The 22,119-nt window shown below is 51.3% G+C and overlaps 1 protein-coding gene across 1 annotated transcript in view; it reads right to left on the reverse strand.

Moving 5' to 3' along the window:
• Window positions 1–2,022: 2,022 nt before the first annotated feature.
• The window catches only part of LOC143692643 (olfactory receptor 2AK2-like), a 69,301-nt gene continuing 49,204 nt past the window's right edge, over window positions 2,023–22,119 (reverse strand). The window contains exons 2-4 of the mRNA XM_077172892.1: window positions 12,860–12,953; window positions 12,194–12,310; window positions 2,023–2,064 (exon numbers count right to left, since the gene is read on the reverse strand). Coding sequence (XP_077029007.1) covers window positions 2,023–2,064; window positions 12,194–12,310; window positions 12,860–12,953 — 253 coding nt within the window. The remainder of the gene's footprint in view (window positions 2,065–12,193; window positions 12,311–12,859; window positions 12,954–22,119) is intronic.

The following is a 22,119-nucleotide window of genomic DNA, read 5'->3' on the forward strand; positions in this document are numbered from 1 at the left end:
GCGGGGATTCTGTGACATCACAGAGCAGGCTGTGACATCATGGCATGGCTGTGTGTCATCATTGTGGGGGCTGTGAGGTCAAAGTGTGTGCTGTGACATTACAGAGTGGCAGTATGACATCACAGAGAGGGTTTTCTGGCATAACTGAGGGAGTTGTGACATCACACAGCTGTCTGTGACATCATAGTGTGAGGCCACAGAGCAGACTCTGCCATCATAGAGGGTAGCTGAGTGACATCAGAAAAGGGGGTTGTGACATCACTGGGTGGCTGTGTAATATCATAGAGCAGGCTGTGACATCACAGAGACTTCTGTGACATCACAGAGCAGCTGTATCACATCATAGGGTGACATCTCATAGTTGGCTGTGTGACATCACAGGGGCTGTGTGACATCACAGGGGCTGTGTGAGGTCACTGGGGAGGTCACTCTGCCCCGGCCCCCCTCACAGGTCCCCCCAGAGCAGTCCAACCCTGCTCGTGCACAGCGGGGTCCCCTGTCCCCCCGGGTCCCCCCGCCCCCGGCACCGCAGCCTCCCCCAGAGGATGTTCCACGAGATCGACCCCAGAGCCTGACATGGGGACGGGGGGCCGGGGCCCTGGGGGTGGCCCTGGGGGACAGGGACCCCCCGGCAGCGTCCCTGTGTCCCCCAGGGCTCCTTCACCCTGGTACCAACGAGGCCTTGAGAGCGCTGAAAAAATCCCCAGCAAAGGAACAGCAAAAACCAGATTTAATATTAAGGGACATCAGCACAAAGTTCCTTGGCAAGAGTCACTCTGCTCCTGACTGGACAATTCAGGCACACCAAGGTAACAAAGCAACAACAAAACCAAACAAAATCCAGGCAATCAAACCAGAAATGAACTGAGAACTGTCCCTGTGTGTGTGTGACACAAGGACAGTGAGGGCAAGGATAAAAGGAATATGGCCCAAGAGGTTAACAGAGCTCAAACTTAACAGGACTTAAGTTACACCTTAACCTTAACTGATACCATCGATTTCACAATTTAGCAAAAGAACAGCACTTAACACTATTTAACCAAACTTAAAACATATGACTTAGCAATTTAACATAAGAATAACATTTACTATTCAACTTAGCTAATAAATTAAATTGAACTTAATACCTTAGGAAAGGAACAACTCTTAGCAGCATTTAACTTTACTTAGACCTTGTGATTTAACCTTACCTCAAGGCCTGACTGACTCAGCTATCCAGGGCACTCAAACCCCTCAGAGAGCAGCATTTCTGCCACATTTCCCCAGCACAGGCACTCCTGTGTGCACACAGACACAAAGAGTCAGTGCAAGGCACCTCTGAGAAATTCCCCTGAGGGCAGGAAATGCTCCCTGAGGATCCTTTGGCATCTCCCCAGCAGGCAAGGGGTTGAGCCTGGAGGAGTGGGGGGATCAGCCCAGGCTCCGTCATTGTTGGGGATCCCCGAGTGCAGCAAACAGGAGAGTTCCCAGCTGGGAGAGGCCCCACTCAGAGGGAGTCGCTGGCCCAGGAGAGCTCCAAGGGCTCCTTTTGTAGGGCCCCAAGAGAGGGGCTTCAGTCCCAGCAATGGTTCAGCCTGGCCGCACTTGGCACCAACAGCTTTCTTTGGCAGTGTGAGAACAGGGATGTTGTGCCACTGAGGGAACAAAACCAGTTCCCAGGGCTGCTCCTACAGAAAGCAGGAGCTGGTTGGGCAGCAGCAGTGCCTGGAGCAGACAGTGTTTGTGAGGAGCTGCAGAGGAGCTGAGCCCAGGGGCTGTTGGCCAAGGCCGAGGCCAGCATTTCTCAGCTGGCAGGGCAGGCTGAGAAGGGGAGGGGGGAATGCAGCAGCACAGGGCCCATGGAACCAAGGGAGCATTGTGACACTGTGGGGCCCTGTGAGACCAAGGGACCATTGTGACACTGTGGGGCCCTGTGCAACCAAGGGACCATTCTGACACTGTGGGGCCCTGTGAGACCAAGGGACCATGGTGACGCTGTGGGGCCTCATGGAATCAAAGAGACCACAGTGACATTGCTGGGCCTCATGGAACCATGGAGAGATCATTGAGACACTTCACTGCCTCCTGGAACCAAGGAGACCATTGTTATACTGTGGGGCACTATTGAATCATGGAGACCATTGTGACACTATGAGGCCTAAGGGAATAAGCAAAGCACTGTGACACTGTGAGGCCTCATGGAACCAGTGAGACCATTGTGACCCATGGAGTCCCCAAAGAACCAAGGGGACCATTGTGATCTCTGGGGCCTGGTGAAACCAAGAGGCCTTTGTGACATTGCAGGGCTGCATGGAACCAAAGCTCCAGGGTGACACAGAGGGGCCTCCTGTCATCAATGGTCCATTGTGACACTGTGGAGCCAAAGGAGACCATTGTGACACTGCAAACCCCCAGGGTCCAAAGGTCCATTGTGACACTGCAAGGCCTCATGGAATCATTGGGACCATTGTGACACTGTAGGGTCTTCTGGAACCCAGGGGCCATTGTGAAACTGCTGGATCCCATGGAAACAAGGATCCATCGTGACACTGCTGGACCCCATGGGATCAAGCCACCATTATGGCACGGCGGGGCCCCATGGATCCAAGGCACGATTGTGGCACTGTAGGGCCCCACAAAACCAAGGGGACACAGAACAGATCTGGCTGGTTTGGCCTCCCAGTGGCTTCCTGACTGGTCCAGCTGACCCTGGCATGTTGAGGGTCTCATCTCATCTGCTGCTGAAGCACTGCAGCTCCGTGCTTTTCTTCCTATGGAAAAGAACTGTCCTCCTCCTCCAGGCACCTGTGGCCAGAACTGGGATTTCACCTCCAAATTTCCTTATATCCAGTGATTGTTCCAATAGGGATATTGCCAGGACAAGTCTGTCTTGCAGTGGTTTTACAAGGGTCACTTTGCATCGGTCTCAAAAAACACTGGGGAAGGCTCTGCGATTTCCTTCCTATGGCAAAGAACTGTCCTGCTTCTCCAGGTGCCCATGGCTGAGATTGGGGTTCCACCTCTAATATTCCCTATATCCAAAGTCTGGTCCTAGACAAAGTCTTCCATTCCTGACTAGTCTGGCTGGCCTTGGTCTAGTGAGGCTCTCCAAACACTGAGGCTCTGTGCTTTTCTTCTATGGAAAACAACTGTCCTTCTAGTCCAGATGCCCATGGCCAGAATTTGGGTTCCACCTTGAATATTGCCTGTTGTGACAAATTGGAGGAGACTATTGGCTGGAAACATTTCATATGTGGGGGGAGGAAGGTGCAGGTCCAGCCTTGCCCTGCCCTGGAACCCCAGCCCTGCCCTGCCCTGGAATCCCAATCCCCCCAGAGCCTCTATCCCAGCCCAGCAGTGGCTGCCAGTCCCTGGCACAGCACAGGCAATGCTCCACAGCCACCTCTGCAGCCCCAGCCCAGCTCCTGAGGGACCAAATGAGCCCAAGCCCCACCTGGGGGAAGGGCCCAGGGAGACCAAGGGGTATTGAAGGCTGACCACAAGGCAAGCACACATCTTGACCCTACCTCCTCTTGGAATTTCCATCTGAACTCTGCTGGAATCCATGAGTTGGTAGCTGTGTGTGTGCTTCTCTGTATCTTTTTTGAGTTTTTCTCTTTCTGCATCTTCTTCTTCTGTTTCTGTGCTCCTGCAAATGTTGATTAACTTTAAATTGAACAGGCTTAGAGTTTGTGAAGTTGAATGGGCCAAGTCAATGCTTTCAGAAGTGTTTTTTGTTGATTGAATATCTGTTGTAATACATGACAAGAATTTTTAAAAGTAATGTAAAACTTTTTGTGTCACTGACAATCTGTTAAACCACTGAGATACTGAACACGCCTCTGTGAAACACAAATGTTAAAGATGGAAAAACCCAGGAACCTCCTCTTTCGTTTCCAGTCAACAAAGAAGCAGCGGGCCATGGCCCTGGCCCCCATCTCAACCAAACCAAACCAAACCAAACCAAACCAAACCAAACCAAACCAAACCAAACCAAGCAACCCTGCCATGGGCTGAGCCCCTTCCCCCCTCTCCAGGCCACCCCCTCCCCATTGGCCCCATTCTGACCAAACCAAACCCCAACAACTCCCAAACAGGAAAACAAAAGAGGCTACAAAACCCCAACCAGAACAAAGCCAGCCACAGCTATTAAAATCTCACCATCAAGTCCCCTCTCCCCAACACAACTCAAACCAAAAACCCCTACAACCTACCACCCATACAAAATAACCCTGCAACTAAAATTAAACACAAAGAAAAACCCAAAACCAACCATAAAACCAATCCTAACACAACCCAACCACAACTTCCACCACAAGTTACTGGCAGGTCAGGTGTTAATCCTTTCAATACTTCATTGCTCCATCGAGTAAAAGAAAAAAACAAAATACCAGCATATAAAAAATATATAAAACCATCAAAGTCAGTAAAGGAGAAATTAAATCCCAAATAAAAAAGAAGAAAAAATACCTTAATCTTAAAACTAAAATTTTCTTGTAAACTATAATGAAAAAACTCTTTTTCTTTATAACACAAAAAACTTTTTAAAAAAATTACAATTAATTTCAAAAAAAACCCTCCATAATAAAATAAACAAATGTTAAAATAACTGTAATTTCATAAAAAGTTTAAACAGAAGGGAAAAAAATCCAAGTAATCCAGTATCCCCAAGAGAAGATCTCTATTCCCAGAGATAAAAATAATTTTAAAAATAAAAAATAAAAACTTTTACCCTTAAAGAACTCATCTTTAAAACAATACCCCATAAGTTGACATGGCCCATCTACAAGCTGTGAAAAAGCTTGTAGCAATAAAAACAACTTCACAACAACAAAGTTCCCCAGACAACTGTTATCCATGATGGAATTAAGAACCAAAAAAAAAAAAAAAATTCTTCTTGTAAAAAAATCTCCATAACCTTAACAAGAAAAACTTCTCTCCCCAAGTAAACTAAAAAAAGACCACTCTTGAAATAGTAAACCAACTAGAAATTTAAAGTTTACTTTACACTGTCAGTAAAAAGAAAAAGTTATAAAGAAAAAAAAGTGTTCTAAAGGGTTTATTATAATTCTTACTACTTTTTTCTTTTTAAATTTACTTTTAATAAAAATTTCTTTATACCCTTTTAAAATGTTAGGCCTACTTGACCTTTCCATTAATCCTATCTCACAATAAAATAAATAAATAAATAATTAGCCGACACGAAAACTCACTACACTCATCAATTAAGAAATCTCAATATTAGAAAAATCTTAAATTAACAAACTAAAACCACTACAATGTCATAATAAACCATTTGCAAAAGTTTCTCTGATTTTCTAAAGCTCCCAGTAGTGACTGTTTTCTTCTTTTCAGCTCCTGAGAATCTTTGGTGGCATTTCTCCAGGGAGTCCAACTCAGAGTATACAAACAATTTTAATTCCTTTAAATGTCTCCTTGAGAGAATTTTTTGAGGGATGGGAGTCAGAGCTTGTGTGTCGTGCTTGGCCCAGCCCAGGCAGGGCTTTCCCAGCCACATTCCACACTCCATTGCCCAGCTGGAGCCGCTGGTGCCTCTGAGTTGTGCTGCCCCAGCCCCAGGGACGCTCTCCTTGTCTGCCCATTCCCCCACGGTCTCTGGGCAGGGATGGCCTCACTGGGGGCTGCTGACATCCTCAGCAACTTGGAGGCTGCTGCTGAATTTCACTGCTCCAGAGGCTTGTTCAGCCTTCAGCTCTTCAGTGCAGGAATTCAGTGTCCCAGGGCTCATGAACATTCAGAACACCATAACAAGCCAGGCCTCTGGGAATAATTTGATTTAATTTTCCAAATCACTTGTTCAGCCTTCAGCTCCTCAGTTCAGGAATTCAGTGGCCCAGGGCTCATTAACATTCAGAACACCTGAATAAGCCAAGCCTCTGGGAATAATTTGATTGAAGTTTTCAAATATTTTGTGGTTAATTTGACAGATGTCATTTGTATGTTCAAAGTGAATGCATTATATTTAAAAAGACAGTGAGAAAAGATTTTTTAAGTCCTGTTCAGGATTTTTTCCTGTTCATAAATCATTATGTGCAGTCTCCAACTGACACTGAATCCAAGTACCTCCTCATGCAGTTGGAATAGATATGAAAATCAAGACCCTTCATGGCTGACAATCAATCAGACTCTGTCCCAACCCCCACACCACCATTTCCCCCATCCAAGCCCTGGCACTCAGAGCAGCCTTGTGCAAATCTCAGCTCCCTCCAACCCAGGCTGCACCTGCAGCTTTCAGCTCCTTGGCTCCAACTCCCACCTGCTTTCCTTGCAGAAGGAGCTGCCCGAGACACAGAGGGATGTTCATTTCTTGTCAGCCAACAAAGCCAATGGAAGGCACAGCTCCATCAAATGCAAAAGTCATTCTTCTCCCTGGCTCTGCCCTGCCCCTGATTCCCTCAGCCTGTCCGGTTTCATTCATTCCTCCTTTGCCAGGCACTTTCTGGGACAAGGGAGCTCTGCTCTGGCTATGGAGGGAGATCCAAGTGCAGCCACTGGCATGGGAACCAAAACTCATCAGGTTTGTGTCCTTTGGGGGTCAGGAACTGGTGAGACTCAGAGGCACAGAAAGGTTTCTCTTCATGGCCAGCATAAAAAATGTGAAATGATAAAATTTAATAAACATCAAAACACTTCCCCCGGCTCCTTCTGACATTGCAGCAACATCTGACACGTCCGCCATCCACAAGGGATTTCCATACACTAAGGATTTTAGACAAAGATATAAGAAGAGGTGATATAAAAGAAAAAACTACAACTAAGGAAATGTTTAAACTTCTGAAAGACTGGGCAATTCCCTGAAGCTCAAAGCATGATGGCCGTCAAGGGAGATGCATTGGAATGACCAGACAACATCTACAGGAGGCAGTCTTGGAGCAATACGAAAGACATAGGTCCAGCTGCTCTAAATGAAGAGATGTCCTAAGACATGGCCATTTAACCAGGAGGGACGGAAACCCCTAAAGGAAGGGGGTCATGAAATATTAGACTGAATGTTGGTGGCAAAGGGAGAGGGGAAAATCAGTATTTCTTCTTCTGCCATCAGTCAAAGAATCCAGTAGATCCAGAAAATTCCTGTTCCTGCTGGGAAAAGTTTGCTGTTTCTTAAAAGTACTCAAGTGACCCAGATAATAAAGATTTGCTTGTATATTCTGAAACTAACAGGTACAAAAACCTGTGCCCCTTTCCAGGCAGACATCAGCTGTGTGCCCATGGAAAGGCAGTGCCACTTGTGCCCTGAGGTGCCCAGCTGGGATTGGATCTCTCCGAGAGCACCTGAGGGAGAGCAGAGCACCTTGCAAGCTGCAGGGCCCTGACAGCCCCACAGGGCTCCTGTGCCATCAACATCTGCTCTGCTCCAGTCTGAAACAGGGCCCAGCATGGTGCCGGGATCATCAGAGAGCTGAGGTGTGTGCTGGAATTCAATGGCCTCCCCATCCTGCAGCAGCCCTGCATTTCCCTGCTGCAGCCTTGGTCTCCAGCCCAGCCATGGAGGCTCTTTGGGCTCTGGAGTGTTGCTGCAGCCCCCAAGGGCAGCTGAGCTCTGCCTTTGGCACAGTCAGGCCTGGCCAGCGCAGGCCATGCTCAGCAATTGCTTGTGTGTGCCTGGCCTTGCTGTCAGCCCCGGCAGCGGCTGCGTGGCTCCTTTGTGGCCCTGTGCTGGCCCAGCCATGGTGGCCCAGCCCCTGTGCAGGCCCAGCCCAGGCCAGGAGCATTGCGGCTGGGAACGGCCCCTGTGCCGTGGTGCCCACAGCAGCCTTGGGGCTCTGTGCCCCATGGCCTCCCTGCTGGGCAGCCTCTGCCAGCTCCTGCAGAGCCCCTGGCACCTGTGGGGCTGCACAGACAGCCCTGCCCCGGGCTCTGCCGGCCTCTGGGCCAGCAGAGAGGCAGCCAGGGCTGGCCATGGCCGGGAACAGACCAACTCAGCCCAGGCCAAAGCTGGACTCAGCAGCCAGGGCTGCCAACGCATGGGCACAGAGGCTGGCGCTGACAAATGTCCTGGGCCCCCTCCCTGCTCTGTCCATGCCACCAAGGGCACAGAGCAGCCTCCTCTCTGGGCCACTTGCCTGTTTGCAATGCCTTGCACAGGTGCTGGCCCTGCCCCACAAGGCCTGGCCTGAGTCCTGCCCCTGCACGCTCAGCCAGGCTGAGATGGACACTGATGGTTTCTGGGCCACGCTCTCAGAGCTCAGCCCAGCTCCCTGCAAGCTCTGCCAGCTGCCCTGAGCTCTGGGCAGCACCAAGGGCCTCTCTGAGCCCAGCCCAGCCCAGCCGGCTCTGGCCCCACAGCTCTGCTCAGGCCAGGCTGCTCTGGGCACTGGCCCCACGGCCTCAGCCCCTGCCAAGGGCACAGCAGCAGCTGCAGCTGCCACAGGACTAAGCCCCAGCCGTGGGGGAAGGTGCTTGGCCAAGGCCAAAGGAGGCTCCCTGGCTGCCCTGCTGCCCTCGGCCTGAGGTGCTGAGAGCTCCGCAGCCCCTGCTGCCATCCCATCTGCCCAGGGCAGCACAAGAGCCCCGGCCTTGGGGCCCTCAAGAGCTGCTCCTGTTCCAGGCCCAGGGCCCATGCCAAAGCTGGGGCAGCCACAAAGCTCTGCCCATTTCTGTTCATTGCTGCTCTCATGGGGATGGATCCTCAGTCACTTGGAGGTTGCTGATGAATTTTACTGCTCCAGAGACTTCTTCTTTCTTGAGCTCTTCAGTTCAGGAATTCAGTGAGAAGATCTCATAAACATTTGTTCAGAATACCTGAACAAGAAAAGACCCTGGGGAATATTTCAAGTTTTCAGTTCTTAATGTGGTTAATTAGACAGATGACAGAAGTATATTCAAAGTGAATATACAATAATATAAAACAATGCTGAGAGTACAGTTTTGTTCTGTTAAGTTTTATTTTCCTGTTTATAGATTGATCTCAGCAATTTTCAATTGATACTGATCCCCAGCAGCTTTAAATGCAGTTTGAATAGATATGAAAATCAAGACCCTTGATGGCTGACAATCAATCAGAATTTTTCCCCACCCCCTCCCCACCATTTCCCTCATCCATCCCCTGGCACTCCTATGGATCAGGAATGGTGTGGCCAGCAGGAGCAGGGCAGGGATTCTTCCCATGTGCTGGGCACTGGCTGGACAGCACCTCGAGTGCTGTGTCCAGTTCTGGGCTCCCCAATTTAGGAAGGACATGGAGGGGCTGGAGCATGTCCAGAGAAAGGCAACAAGGCTGGTCAGGGGTCTGGAAGAAAGTCTTTTGAGGAGCAGTGGCTGAGGGAGCTGGGGTTGTTTATCCTGGAGAAGAGGAGGCTCAGGGGAGAACTCATCACTCTCTACAACTCCCTGACAGGAGGGTGCAGCCAGGTGGGGTCAGGCTCTTTTCCCAGGGAACAGTGACAGGACAAGAGGACACAGCCTTTTGCTGCACCAGGTAAAGTTTAGGCTGGACATTAGGAAATATTCTCCACACAAAGGGTGATTGGGCATTGGAAAGGGCTGCCCAGGGAGGTGGGTGAGTCACTGTCCCTGGAAGTGTTTCAGGAAAGACTGGATGTGGCACTCAGAGCCATGGTCTGGGTGACAAGGTGGTGTTGGGTCCCAGGCTGGACTTGATGCTCTCCAAGGTCTTTTCCAGCCTGGCTGATTCTCTGATGATTGTGACACTGCAGGGCCCTGGGGAAGCAAGGGGCCATTGTGACGCTGCAGAGCCTGGTGGCACTAAGAGGACCATGGTGACACTGCGTACGACATGGCAGCACAGAGCCAAGGGGCCATGGTGACACTGTGGGGCTGAATGGAAGCAAGGAGTCCATGGTGACAGTCTGGGTCCTGGTGGAACCACAGAGGCCACTGTGACCCTGCGGGGCCTTGTGGAACCAAGGGGCCATTGTGACACTGCGGAACCAAGGAGAGGCTTGGGAGTGCCTGGGGACAATGGAATCAAGGGGCCATTGCTCCATTGCAAGGACTCTGGGAACTGAGAGAACAATTGTGACACTGTGGTGCCCCAAGGAACCACAGCGTCACAATGACAGTGACACTGCAGGATCTTGTGTCACCAGGGCTCCATTGTGACACTGCAGCACAAAGGAATTCATTGTGGAACTCTGAGGCCTCCTAGAACCAAGAGGCCACTGTGACCCTGCAGGGCCTTGTGGAACCATGCAGAGCATTGTGACAGAGCAGGACCTGGTGTCACGATGGGGCCATTGTGACACTGCAGGGCCCCATGGAACCAAAGGGCCAGGGCTGCTCCTCAGGGACTCCTGGAATGAAGGAAACATTTGTGACACCGTGGTGGCCCTTGGGACCAAGAGGCCATTGTGACACTGTGGAACCAAGGAGAGCATTGCTGCTATGCCAGACCTCATGGAACCAAGGATCCATTATGACACTGCTGGGCCTTGGGGGACCACGGCGCCATTGTGACACTGCAGGGCCCAAGGATCCAAGGGACATTGTGACACCAAGGGGTCCCATGGAACCAAATGGACATTGTGACACTGGGAGGCCTCATGGGTCATGGAGGCCATTGGGACATTCTGGGGCCTCATGGAACCCTGGAGACACCAAGTTGTCTGGGAGTGTGGATCTGCTGGAGGGTAGGAGGGCTCTGCACAGGGCCCTGGACAGGCTGGATCCAGGGCCCAAATCCAACAAGGTGAGGTTTAACAAGTCCCAGTGCTGGGTCCTGCACTTTGGCCACAACAACCCCTGCAGCACTACAGGCTTGGGACAGAGTGGCTGGAGAGCAGCCAGGCAGAAAGGGACCTGGAGGGACTGATGGACAGCAGGCTGGACATGAGGCAGCAGCGTGCCCAGGTGGCCAAGAAGGCCAATGGCTCCTGGCCTGGATCAGGAATGGTGTGACCAGCAGGAGCAGGGCTGGGATTCTTCCTTTGTGCTTTGGGGCACTGGGTGGGCAGCCCCTCAAATGCTGTGTCCAGTTCTAGACCCCTTGGGGTGGGCATTAGGGAGAAATTTGTACCAGAAAAAGGAAAGAATGCAAAGGTGAAGCCAAGGAAATGTTCAGGGCAGTTTGGGGGTGGCTGCCAGGCAGCCCTGGCTCTGAGCAACAGCGTCTGCAGTGGCACAGGAAACTCCCAGCTGATGGGAACAAACTTTCTGGCTGAGTGCAGAGGCCAGGACAAAGCTGAGTGGTTTCCCTGGTGTCCCCCAGGCCTTGCTGGCCCCAGGGGCTGATGGCATTTGTGCTCCCTCAGGGTCATGTCCCCACAGCAACAGCATGGGGGTGCTCTCCCTGCTGTGTGCAATGCAAGCAGGGGCTGCTGAGGCAGTGCTGCCGTGTCTGTGCCTGCAAGGATGGGGCACCTGTGTGAGCTGGGGGAGAGGCCAGGGCTGCAGAGGGGGGATGTTGTTGGCAGCTGCATGAGGACGCTCTGGGACGCTGCCCTGGGCTGTGCAGCGCACTGGGCATGGATCAGCCCCTGCTCTGCTGCTCCTTCCCGTCTGCCCCAGGGCCCTTGCAGAGCCCCAGCCATGCTGTTTGCCCCCAGCCTGCCCACGGCCAGCCTGGGGCTGCTGACGGGGGTTTCTGTGCTGAGCATTGGCCTGGCCGTGTTCTTGAGAGAGCCTGGGCAAGGAGCCTGGAGCCCCCAGGGCCTGGCCTGAGGCGTCAGCGCTGCCCCAGCAGTGCCCATGGCCTGTCCCTGCTGCAGCCCTGGCACTGCCACCCCCAGGGCTGTGCCCGGCCCCGAGAGCACTCAGGCCCTGCAGCAACACCAGGGCCACCAGGGCAGCGGGGCAGGGCCACGGCAGCAGCACTGGCAACACCAAGTGCTGCTGCTGCTGCTGCTGGGCACAGCTGCTGGGCCAGCCCTGATCTGCCCCAGCTCTGCACACAGACATTGCTGCTGCAGCTCCAGAGAAGGCAACACAAGGGCATCTCTGCAGAAAACTCTGCTGGGACATCCTTTACTTCCCTTAAAGCCACCAAGAGCGCAGCCCCTCACTGACACAGTCTGTGGCCACAGGGAAGGAGGAGAGAAACAAAATGAGAAATTGCACAAGGAATGGCTTTTCTTCTTTGACAATATGAAAAAAGAAAAACAAAGGAAAAGTGAAAGAAAAAACAAAGGAAATGAAACCACGGCGAAAAATAAAAGATGAGTTTTATTACAAGTGATTTGCAAACACTGGCCACCAGTTTAGTATTCCGAAACCATCCAGTCATCAGCCTCCCCACTTCAGCCTTGAGCTCCTGGTTCCTCAGGCTGTAGATGAGGGGGTTCAGGGCTGGAGGCATCACTGAGTACAGAACTGACACAACCAGATCCAGCGATGGACTGGAGATGGAGTGGGGCTTCAGGTTAGCATAGGTGCCAGTGCTGAGGAACACAGAGAGCACGGCCAGGTGAGGGAGGCAGGTGGAAAAGGCTTTGTGCCGTCCCTGCTCAGAGGGGATCCTCAGCACAGCCCTGAAGATTCGTACATAGGAGAAAACAATGAACACAAAACAACCAAAAACCAGAAAAACACTACCCAGAAGAGGACCAAGTTCCCTAATGTAGGAATTTGAGCAGGAGAGCTTGAGAATCTGTGGGATTTCACAGAAGAACTGGCCCAGGACATTGCCATGGCAAAGAGGCAGGGAAAATGTATTGGCCGTGTGCAGCACTGAATAAAGAAAGGCACTGGCCCAGGCAGCTGCTGCCATGTGGACACAAGCTCTGCTGCCCAGGAGGGTCCCGTAGTGCAGGGGTTTGCAGATGGACACGTAGCGGTCATAGCACATGATGGTCAGGAGGGAAAACTCTGCTGAGAGGAAGAAGAGAAAGAAAAAGAGCTGAGCTGCACATCCAGTGTAGGAGATGTTGCTGGTGTCCCAGAGGGAATTGTGCATGGCTTTGGGGACAGTGGTGCAGATGGAGTCCAGGTCAGCGAGGGCCAGGTTGAGCAGGAAGAAGAACATGGGCGTGTGCAGGTGGTGGCCGCAGGCTACGGCGCTGATGATGAGGCCGTTGCCCAGGAGGGCAGCCAGGGAGATGCCCAGCAAGAGGCAGAAGTGCAGGAGCTGCAGCTGCCGCGTGTCTGCCAATGCCAGCAGGAGGAAGTGCCTGATGCAGCTGCTGTTGGACATTTGCTGGGGCTGCACATGGAGACCTGTTCATGGAGAAAGGGCAGTGACAAGTCAGGAGAGGCTGCTTTGGGCCAAACCTGGGCCATTCCCTGCAGACTGCCCCGCTGGGACTCACCCAGCCTTGTTCCTGCTCTGGGAAAACCTTCACCCAGGTCCCTGCCTGAGCTCCAGTTGTGCTGGCTTAGTGTGCCAGGAGCAGCCAGGCCTGTGCGTGGGAGCTCTCGAGGAGCCATCCCTGCCCCACTGCCCTGGGTTTGTGGCCATGAGGCAGAGGGACAAAACTAGATGTTAAGGATTTGTCAAGGGAATGACTGCTACTTCAGAAAGGCTTGATTACCTCTGCACTGACAGTTCCATAGGACATCGATGGCAGGAGTTGATTTAAGTAATTTTTTCTGCCCACACACCATTTCTGGCTCTCTGAGGTCACAAATCCCCAGCATTTCTGCTGCACTCAGAGTTTGCCACTGAGAGATGGGAGAGGTAAAGGATTCCCTGTGGCTCAGGGAAGGTGAGGGGCTGCATGGGCTTGTTCCCAGCTGCCCTGGCTTTGTACCTTTGGCTGCAATCAGAGCACAGTCACACTCCCAGGTCAGTCTGGAATAAACCAGACCCTGCCCAGAGCAGAGGGATCCCTGAGTTTCTCACCCTCTCTCAAGGTCTCTGGACAAGGTCTCAGCACCCCCTTGTGCCAAGGACACTCACGGCTCCCTGGGCAAACCCAGCAGCATTTCCTCAGCTGTGGCAGCTCTGCCCTTCCCCGTGGGACATTCAGGGAACTCTCAGAGGCTCTGGCACAGATCTGCACCCAGGCTTACCTTCTTTGGGAAGTGCCCTGCAGAGCAGTGCCCAGGCTGGTCTGGATCTGGGAGCAGCCCTGCCCCACCCAGCCCCTCTCAGCAGCAGCCCCTGCCCTGCTCAGGGCGGCTCCTTCCCCCCAGAGCTTCTGCCCAGCGCTGGGAGCAGCTGCCAGGGCTGGCTGAGAGCTGTCCCTGGCAGGCAGCAGAGTCCCTGCCCCAGCACAGCGCCCTGGGCTGCAGGACCCTGCTCTGCAGGACAGCCCTGGGCACCCCTGGCTGCTCTGCACAAGAGACAAGCAGAGAATGGACTCACAGGCTCTGCAGGCATTGGCATGTTCCAGCTTGAGGAGATGGCTCCAGGAGCTGCAGCTGCATTGTCCTGCAGCCAGAGGTTCCTGTGCCAAGGGCTGGCAGTGATTGTGCCCCAGGCACTTCTCAGCCCCTGCCCAGCCCTGACTGATTGAAGCTCTCTGTGCCTCTGGGCTGTGCCCGTGCTGGCTGCAGGCAGTGCCCCAGCCCTGCTGGGCTGGCACAAGAGCTGCTCATCCAGAGAAATGTGCTTCTGAAGCTCTTCTTGGTGACCAGGAGCTGCCTCTGGGCCAGGAGCCCAGCCCAGCTCAGCAGCACAGACACAGCACAAGGACTTTAATCAGCCTCTGGGCCTTTGTGCTCAGGCCCTGAACATCAGTCCCTGAGAGGGAGCTGAAGAAACCTCTCCAGAACACTCCAAACTTTCTTTGAATCCTACTCCAAAGTTTCTTGGACTTTTAATGGGTCCCAGTGAGGGACATGACTGAGCAAGTGTCCCCAGGCCCCAGGCAGAGCAGAGAACTGCAGGCAGTGATGACAGGTGGGGACAAAGAGAAGCCAAGTCTTGGTGCCCTGGGGCACAGCAGGGTCTGTGCCAGCAAGGGCTGGGAGGAGACACCTTGTCCTGAGGCCCTGGGGCCTCCTGGCACAGCCCCAGCCAGGCTGGGCACTGTCAGCCCCTTGTGCTGCCCTCAGCATCCCCCCCTAGCCCACGTCCCAGTGGCCTCAAGGATCTGCTGCAAGGAGTCCCTGGGGAGCCTTGCTCAGCAATGGCCCTGGGGGCTCCTTCATGCTCCCTGCAGGGACTGCAGGTTTTTCAAAAGACTTTGGCTTTGGCTTTTGCCTTGCAGTCTCTGAGAGGTCTCTGCAATCATGGCCTCCAATTATCTGCTGTAATTAGTCCCTGGAGAGGCTTTGTCAGTAACAACACTCAGTGGGGTTCATTAATGCTTCAGGGTACTCCAGTTATTTGAAGGTACTTGGTGTTTCCCTTTTGATATAGACTCTGTGAGAGGTTTGTGCAATCATGGCCCCAAATATCTGCGTTAATGAGTCCCTGGAGAGCTTTGTACTGACACTCAGTGGGGCTCATTAATGCCTTCAGATACTCAAGGTTTTTAAGGTACTTTATGGATTTAAGAATACTTTTAGGTTCTTTCAAGGATTTTCCTTCCCACCCTTAGTCTCTGAGAGGTTTTTGTGCCATCCTGTCCTCCAATTGTCTCCTCCAAGGAGTCCATGAGAGCCTGTGTTGGGTATCTTCCCCCTTTCTCTTTTACAACAAAGATGGAACTGAAAGAATTTTGTAAGACTTTCTAAAAGCATCCAAAAAAACATGGAACAATTAACAATACAACAACAACCACTAAGAGATTTAATTTTCCTGTTTTAGCTAGACACCATCCAACCCTTTAGTTCTCAGGATTGGAAGAGTTTATTGACCCAGTCTTTGTTTTCCACTTGAAGCTTCTTGCACCCTTCCTTCAGTACCTGAATGCTCTTGTGGATTGACTCGCTGTGGCTGGAGAGGTTCATGCAGCACATGCCCTCAGAGTCTACACAGCCATGCCCATGTGCCCAGAGTCAAAACTCTATCGCTGTTCTGCAAGGTGGCGTGTCTGATGGTCTCTGTGTCTGAGAGCAGCCACTCAGTGTGAGGGAGGCAGCATTGGTTTGCTCACTTAACAGGCACCCAGGATGGTCTGATTGTCCTAAAGCTTTAGCTGCAGCCACCCAAGGTAGTAACATGGAGGCTGCTATTCTTTTGTTTTGACTCCAGTAGATGACATTATTTTTGCAATCAGATTCAAAGTAGTGTGTAGATCTTTTTGCTCTGTTTCTCTGGCCATTAATCATTTTTGTGTTTGGTGCCAGCAAGGTAAGCCTCCCCAAGCTACAAGGTCTGCCTTTGATGTGTGAAGGGACACCAGGCCATGCTCTATCCTTGCAAATAAGAAACACACCCTGCAGCAAGTTGAGTGGGTAGCTACTGGACCAAGAAATTATGGAAGAGGTGTAATTACACCATTGGCTCTTTTTTTTTTTAAGTGGGATGGTATGTGGAGATGTCTCTCGTGATAGTTTCTTTTTTTCTTGTAATTTTGTGTCTTTCACCCTCTTCCCATCTCAGACAGTTATAAAACCTTACACAAAGGTCCTTTTTTACAGAGCTGAGAATTTCTACCCCCTGAGTTCGAGTGGTGCATGCAGGAGCTTCTGGGTCCATTAGTCCCAAGCACCAACAGGGTTGCACTTTTATTTGCCGTCAGGATTGTCCCCTGGCATACTGCAAATGGCACCCTCAGGTATTGGCCAGACATCTGTAGGCAACCCCAGTAGGCAGGTGGAGAAGGGGTCATTAGGGCTAGTGACAGACAGGCACAGGGTGTCTTGTTTCATGGCTTTTGCTAGAGTTACCCATACACTGTGCTTTGTGTTTTTGAGGGCTACCTATCCACTTGTGAGGAGCATGGTTGCAAACAGGCTGAGGCATGTGAGTAGAAGCTTCTTATGTGTCATCTTCAAGAGAATTGTCTAGTCCAGGTGCTAGAGTCACTGTCTGGTGGGTTTTGTCTTGGGGTAGACTTGGGGGTTCCTTTGCAGAATCCACACTCAGTGGCTACAGGTAGGGCTTGATGTTCTTATCTGGGATACACCAAGGTCCTTTATCACAAATGGTCTCATTGTGGCAATTTGGCCTTCAGGTCCTTTGATGTTATGAAGTTCTGCACTTCGGACACTGTCACTGTCACCTCCGATCTCGGACAATATTCCTGCAGTAGATGTGAACACCCAGTTAGGAGCCCACTTGGAATGTGAGATACCTGTCACATCTGCTCCCATGTCCACAAGCCCTGTCAAAACAATCTTTTCATTGTTAAGTTCCAGAGTGCAGGTGATTTTTGGTTGATCGTGATTTATCAAGTGGGTCCACATCCCTAGTGAAGTGTCATTAGCATCCTGCTTGGGCAATTGTTATTTCTTAGGGTATAAAACAAGGTGGGTTGGGAGACAGGGCCAGCACTGTAATTTCTTTTTGTGTGGCCACTGATAGTACGGATGGCAATACGAAAAATCCTTCAGTCCTCAATTGGCAGTTTCCTTAGATTAATAGTTCACAGGGCCAATCTTCAGGCCCCAGCTGTCCTGTCAATATTGCATGGGCAAAATAGTCAGTTAAAACAACAGACTTCACACTCACCAAGACCCGAGACAAATTTTGCCCCTGGTGGTGTTTGGCAACTGGGAGACGAGGTGCTGGAGTTCAGTGCTCCATGGTCTGTAATGGGTGTTTGTGCTACTTGACCTTCGTCAGTTGTAGGCATCGTTGGTTTGAACATTTGTGTCAGAGTGTGAGGCTGCCTTGTGCTCTGGTGGTAGTTTTTTTAATGGCTGCTTGATGTAGTTACCTTTTGAGAAATTCCACCTAATTTGATGTTGATTTCTGTTAGGGACTGGATAGTCCCTTCCCCTCTGGAGACAATCTTTTCTAAAATGTCCTTGTTGACAACACTGGAAACAAATTTTTGGGCCCTGTAGATGTAGCTGGGGCCCCTTAAAGGGGAAATACATGGCCCCTAGGGCTTCTACAACTCCTTGCCTAATGCCTGGGCTTGTACAGCTGCTCTGTGTTCTGTTGTTCTGAGGCGATTACAGGCCTCAGTCATCTGCAGGAGTGCAGGTTCTGCCTCTAATGGAAGGGCACACAGCACTTTCGTACATTCTAGGTTAGCATTGGCAACTCCCAATGATTTTAGTAATTCATTTTGAGCTTTTTATCCTGGACTTGTTTCTCTAGTGCCTGTTTAAGGTGATAAATAAATTTCATGTAGGGCTCTCCAGGTTCTTGTCTTATGTTTACATAGTCCAAATTGGGGGTGCTACCATCCAGTACCTAGATTAAAGCTTTCAAAGCCATCTCTTTGATATCATCCAATACTTCTCTGGGGATACCTGCTGCTTGATCATCTGGTAGGCTGTGTTGTCCTTCTCCAGCTAGATGGCTGATTGTCAATTCCGCCCTTGCCTCATTATTAGCATAGTCTGCTATTAATTGATTTAGTAAACACTTCCATCCCCCTTCCCACAGGGTGTACTCTGTAGGTGACAACAACAGGGTCATAATGTATTTTAAATCATAGGGGGTTAAGACATGTGCAGTAAACATGGCCCTCATTAGGCCATTAAAACAAGGTAAGTCCTTCCTATGGTCTTTAGCTGCCCTACACAGATCCTTGATTTCCCCATAAACCAATGGCTGATAGCAGGGATTCTGCCCCCTTCTTTCATAACATACGTGGGCAACGAGGAGTTTTGAGGTTATTTGCCAGTCTCCTTCCTTAACTGGAGGCATGGCCCAGGGTGAAGGTGGAATGATTGACAGTGGGGGCGTGACCCGCAGTCGCGGAGGTGGAGTCTGGAGGTTCATTCAGGGTGGAAGAGAAGGCTGTGGTAGCAGGAAGTGGAGGAGCCAAGATGGAGGGAGGATGGTTGGGCTCCTGAGCCACATTCAGGCTCCTTCCATCTTGAGTCTCCAGGGCATGGTGCTCCAAGACAGTGTGGCCATTGCCATCTTGGACCATCGTGGAAGGTCTGAGAAAGGCAGGTTTGAGGGGTGGTCCTGAGTAAGGAGTGAGCAACAGATTGAGTTTTCGACACGCTGCTTGCTGGTGAAGGGTCTCAAGGTTGGTGTGGATGATGGGGAGCATGGGGAGCATGCGGGGTGCAATGGGGTCGCTTTTGATCAAAAGGTTGTACAGTTTAACTCCCACTGAGTCCCAAAATTCAGTGGTATGGATTTCGTCAGCAGGGGCATCTGAAAAATTTTTAATGATCCACCTCATGATTGATTTTAATTTGTTCTTTGAAAATATTTTGTCATGATCAGTGAGAATTAAAGCATCCATATATGTTCCTTTCTACTTTGGACATCGGGCTGCCCATTTTTCTCTGTGTCCACCTGAGGGGGAACAGCCACTGAACACCCCAAATCAATTATGGGACATGGGCTCATACTGTAAAAACACAGTGGCAAAATGGGCAATAAATGTCTTGCATTTCCGCAAACCCACCTGCAATCCTATGCAGGTGAAGCCGTCATTGTCCCTGCCGGTCCTGGCCAAGGTCCCTCGAAGCAACGATGAATGCACTGGGCCCAGCACAATCCAAAATCCCAGGGAGTGCTGGCCTATCCATCAGCTAACCCCAGCTGACGTGACTGACACAGGGAGCCCTGAATGTCATGGTCCCTGTTTGGGTGCTCAAGGTCACAATGAGGGTGGCTGTGACAAACCTCTCTGGTTCCCTGACTTCAGGGCAAGTGTGGCAAAAATGAAAAGGAGCAGGATCAATGGAGTTGTTTAAAAGGAACTTTAATAACAGGGTGAAAAACAATAAACATGGAGAAGTTGAGAACAGTATGAGGGGCAGGATCCAAAGACCTGAGACAAAGGGGAAGAAACAACATGGACACTTGGGGGTAGAACACTCTAGAACAATAACCATATAGGGGAAACAAGTAACCAATAGGGGAGGAGAACTTGGACAACTTAGCACAGAAACACTAAAGGCTTATGGAGCAACTCTCAAGCTCACCCTAAGTTAAACAAATGATTCCCAGGGCTTGAAAATCATGCCCAATTCTTTTGGGGTAAAATCTGGCTGACTGAGTTACAGCTGGGCTAACTCCCACACCACTGCTTTGCACTGGTCCCTTGGGACCATGTGGCCCAACAGAGCCATTGGGATGTCCTGGGTTCCATGAGGCCCCACAGTGTCACAATGGTCCCTTGGATCCATGGTGCTCTGCAGTGCCACAATGGCCCCTGCATTTCACAAGGCTCCCAAATGTCACATTGGTCTCCATAGGAAGGAAACCACGGAGCCCCCATGTTTCAGGAGCTGATGAACGGCAGCCACCAGAGGCCAAGGCAAGCCTGACCTGTCTGTCCTAGAAGGTTTGCTTGGAGCAACCCTTGGGTATTTGAAATTATGAATGTGGAGTCCTAATATCAGACATTTGTGCCTGGAGAAGGATGATTTTTTCCATAAAAAGAAAAGCAGAGAGCCCTTTCCAGTGTTTAGAAAACAGGTGAGTTCTGGCACTCAGGATTTAAAGATCAGCCAGACCTGTCTGTCCTTGCAGCTTTTGTCTGGCAGCAATCTTTACATACACAGAAATTTGGAGGTGGAATCCTAATTTTGGCCATGGATACCTGGAAAAGATGGACAGTTCTTTTCCAGACAAAGGAAAGCACAGAGCCCCAGTGTTTCAGGGGCAGATGGGAGTGGCCTTCCACATTCCAAGGTCAGCCAGACCTCTCAGGTGACCCCTGGGAGGTCAAGGCAGCCACACCTATTTCATGTTCCCTTGGTTCCACAGGGCCCTGCAGTGTCACAATGGCTCCTTGCTCCCATGAGGCCCTCAGGTGTCATAATGGCCCCTTGATTATACAAGTCCTTAAGGATCTTAATGGTCGCCATAGTTCCACAAGGCCCCACAGTGTCATAATGGCCTTTGGGTTCCATGAAGCCTGGCTGTGTCCAATGGCCCCTTGGTGCAACAATGGGGCCCAGTAGTGCAACAATGATTCCCTTGGTTCCACAAGTTCCCATAGTGTCACAATGGCCCCTTCCTTCCATGAGGCCCCACAGTGTCACAATGGTCTCCATGATTCCATGGGGCCTTGCAATGCCACAATGCTCTCCATGGATCCACAGTGCCCTGCAGGATCACAACGACCCTTTGGCTCCACGAGGCCCTGAAATGCAGCAATGGCCTCTTGGTTCCACAAAGCCCTGCTGCTTCACACTGGCCCCTTGGGACCATGCGGCCCAGCAGAGCCACAGGGATGTCCTTGGTTCCACGAGGCTCCACAGTGTCAGAGTGGCCCCTTGGATCCATGGTACCCTGCAGGGTCACAATGATCCCCTTGGCTCCACAAGTTCCTACATTGTCACAGGTTCCACAAGGGCCTGCAGTGTCACCATGGCCCTTTGGCTCCACAACGCCCCGCATTGTCACAATGGTCTCCATAGGAAGGAAACAAGTGAGCCCCAGTGGTGCAGGGGCAGATGAGAGGCAGTCACCAGAGGCCAAGGCTGGCCAGACTTGACTGTACAGGCAGATTTTGTCTGGGAGTAACCCTTGGATATAGGGAATTTTAGACACAGAATCCCAATTTTGGCCATGGGTGCCTAGACAAGAAAGGCAGTTCTTTTCCATAGGAATAAAAGCACAGAGCCCCAGTGCCTCACGGTCAGATGGGAAGTGGCCCTTGACATGTCAAATTCAGTGGGACCTGTCAGACAGCCCCCAGGAGGCCAAACCAGGCAGACCTGTTCCATGTGGGGCCAGGGCCGGGTCAGGCCTTGGTTTGTGGTGGGACAGAGCCCCGCCCCCAGCCCTGGCCTGGCAGAGCTGTCAATCACACAGCAGGGAGTGATGTTAACCCAGCTCTGATTGGCTGAGCTGTCAATCAATCACACACCAGCAGCTGGTGCTACCCTGGCTCTGATTGGACAAGCAACTGGCAGTCCCACCCCAGGGGCGGGGCCATGAAGGCCCAGGGGATTAAAAGCCGGAGCACGAAGCCAGCCCAGGGTCTGGATCCTGCTTTCTGCTGGGGTTCCTCTGTTGGCGATGCTGGAACCTGAGCAGTTGGTACCCATGTGTGTGTCTTTCTATGGATCTTCTGTCTTTCTCTTGTTCCCTATTTCTTCTCCTTCTAATCCTACTCACCTGGATCATTTTTGGGTAACCCAAAATCTTTCAAGATTTTTAGGTTTAATGTGTGGGAATCCAGGGTACAGGGAATATTTCTCTGTCTGCTCTGAGGAATCCGGACCCCCACAGAAACACTGCCTTTAACCTTTGCCAATGGAGTGGACTTCCAGGACTTTGAGATAGATTAGAATTTACCA

Source organism: Agelaius phoeniceus (assembly GCF_051311805.1).
Source record: "Agelaius phoeniceus isolate bAgePho1 chromosome W unlocalized genomic scaffold, bAgePho1.hap1 SUPER_W_unloc_2, whole genome shotgun sequence".
In the NCBI taxonomy this organism is placed as follows: domain Eukaryota; kingdom Metazoa; phylum Chordata; class Aves; order Passeriformes; family Icteridae; genus Agelaius; species Agelaius phoeniceus.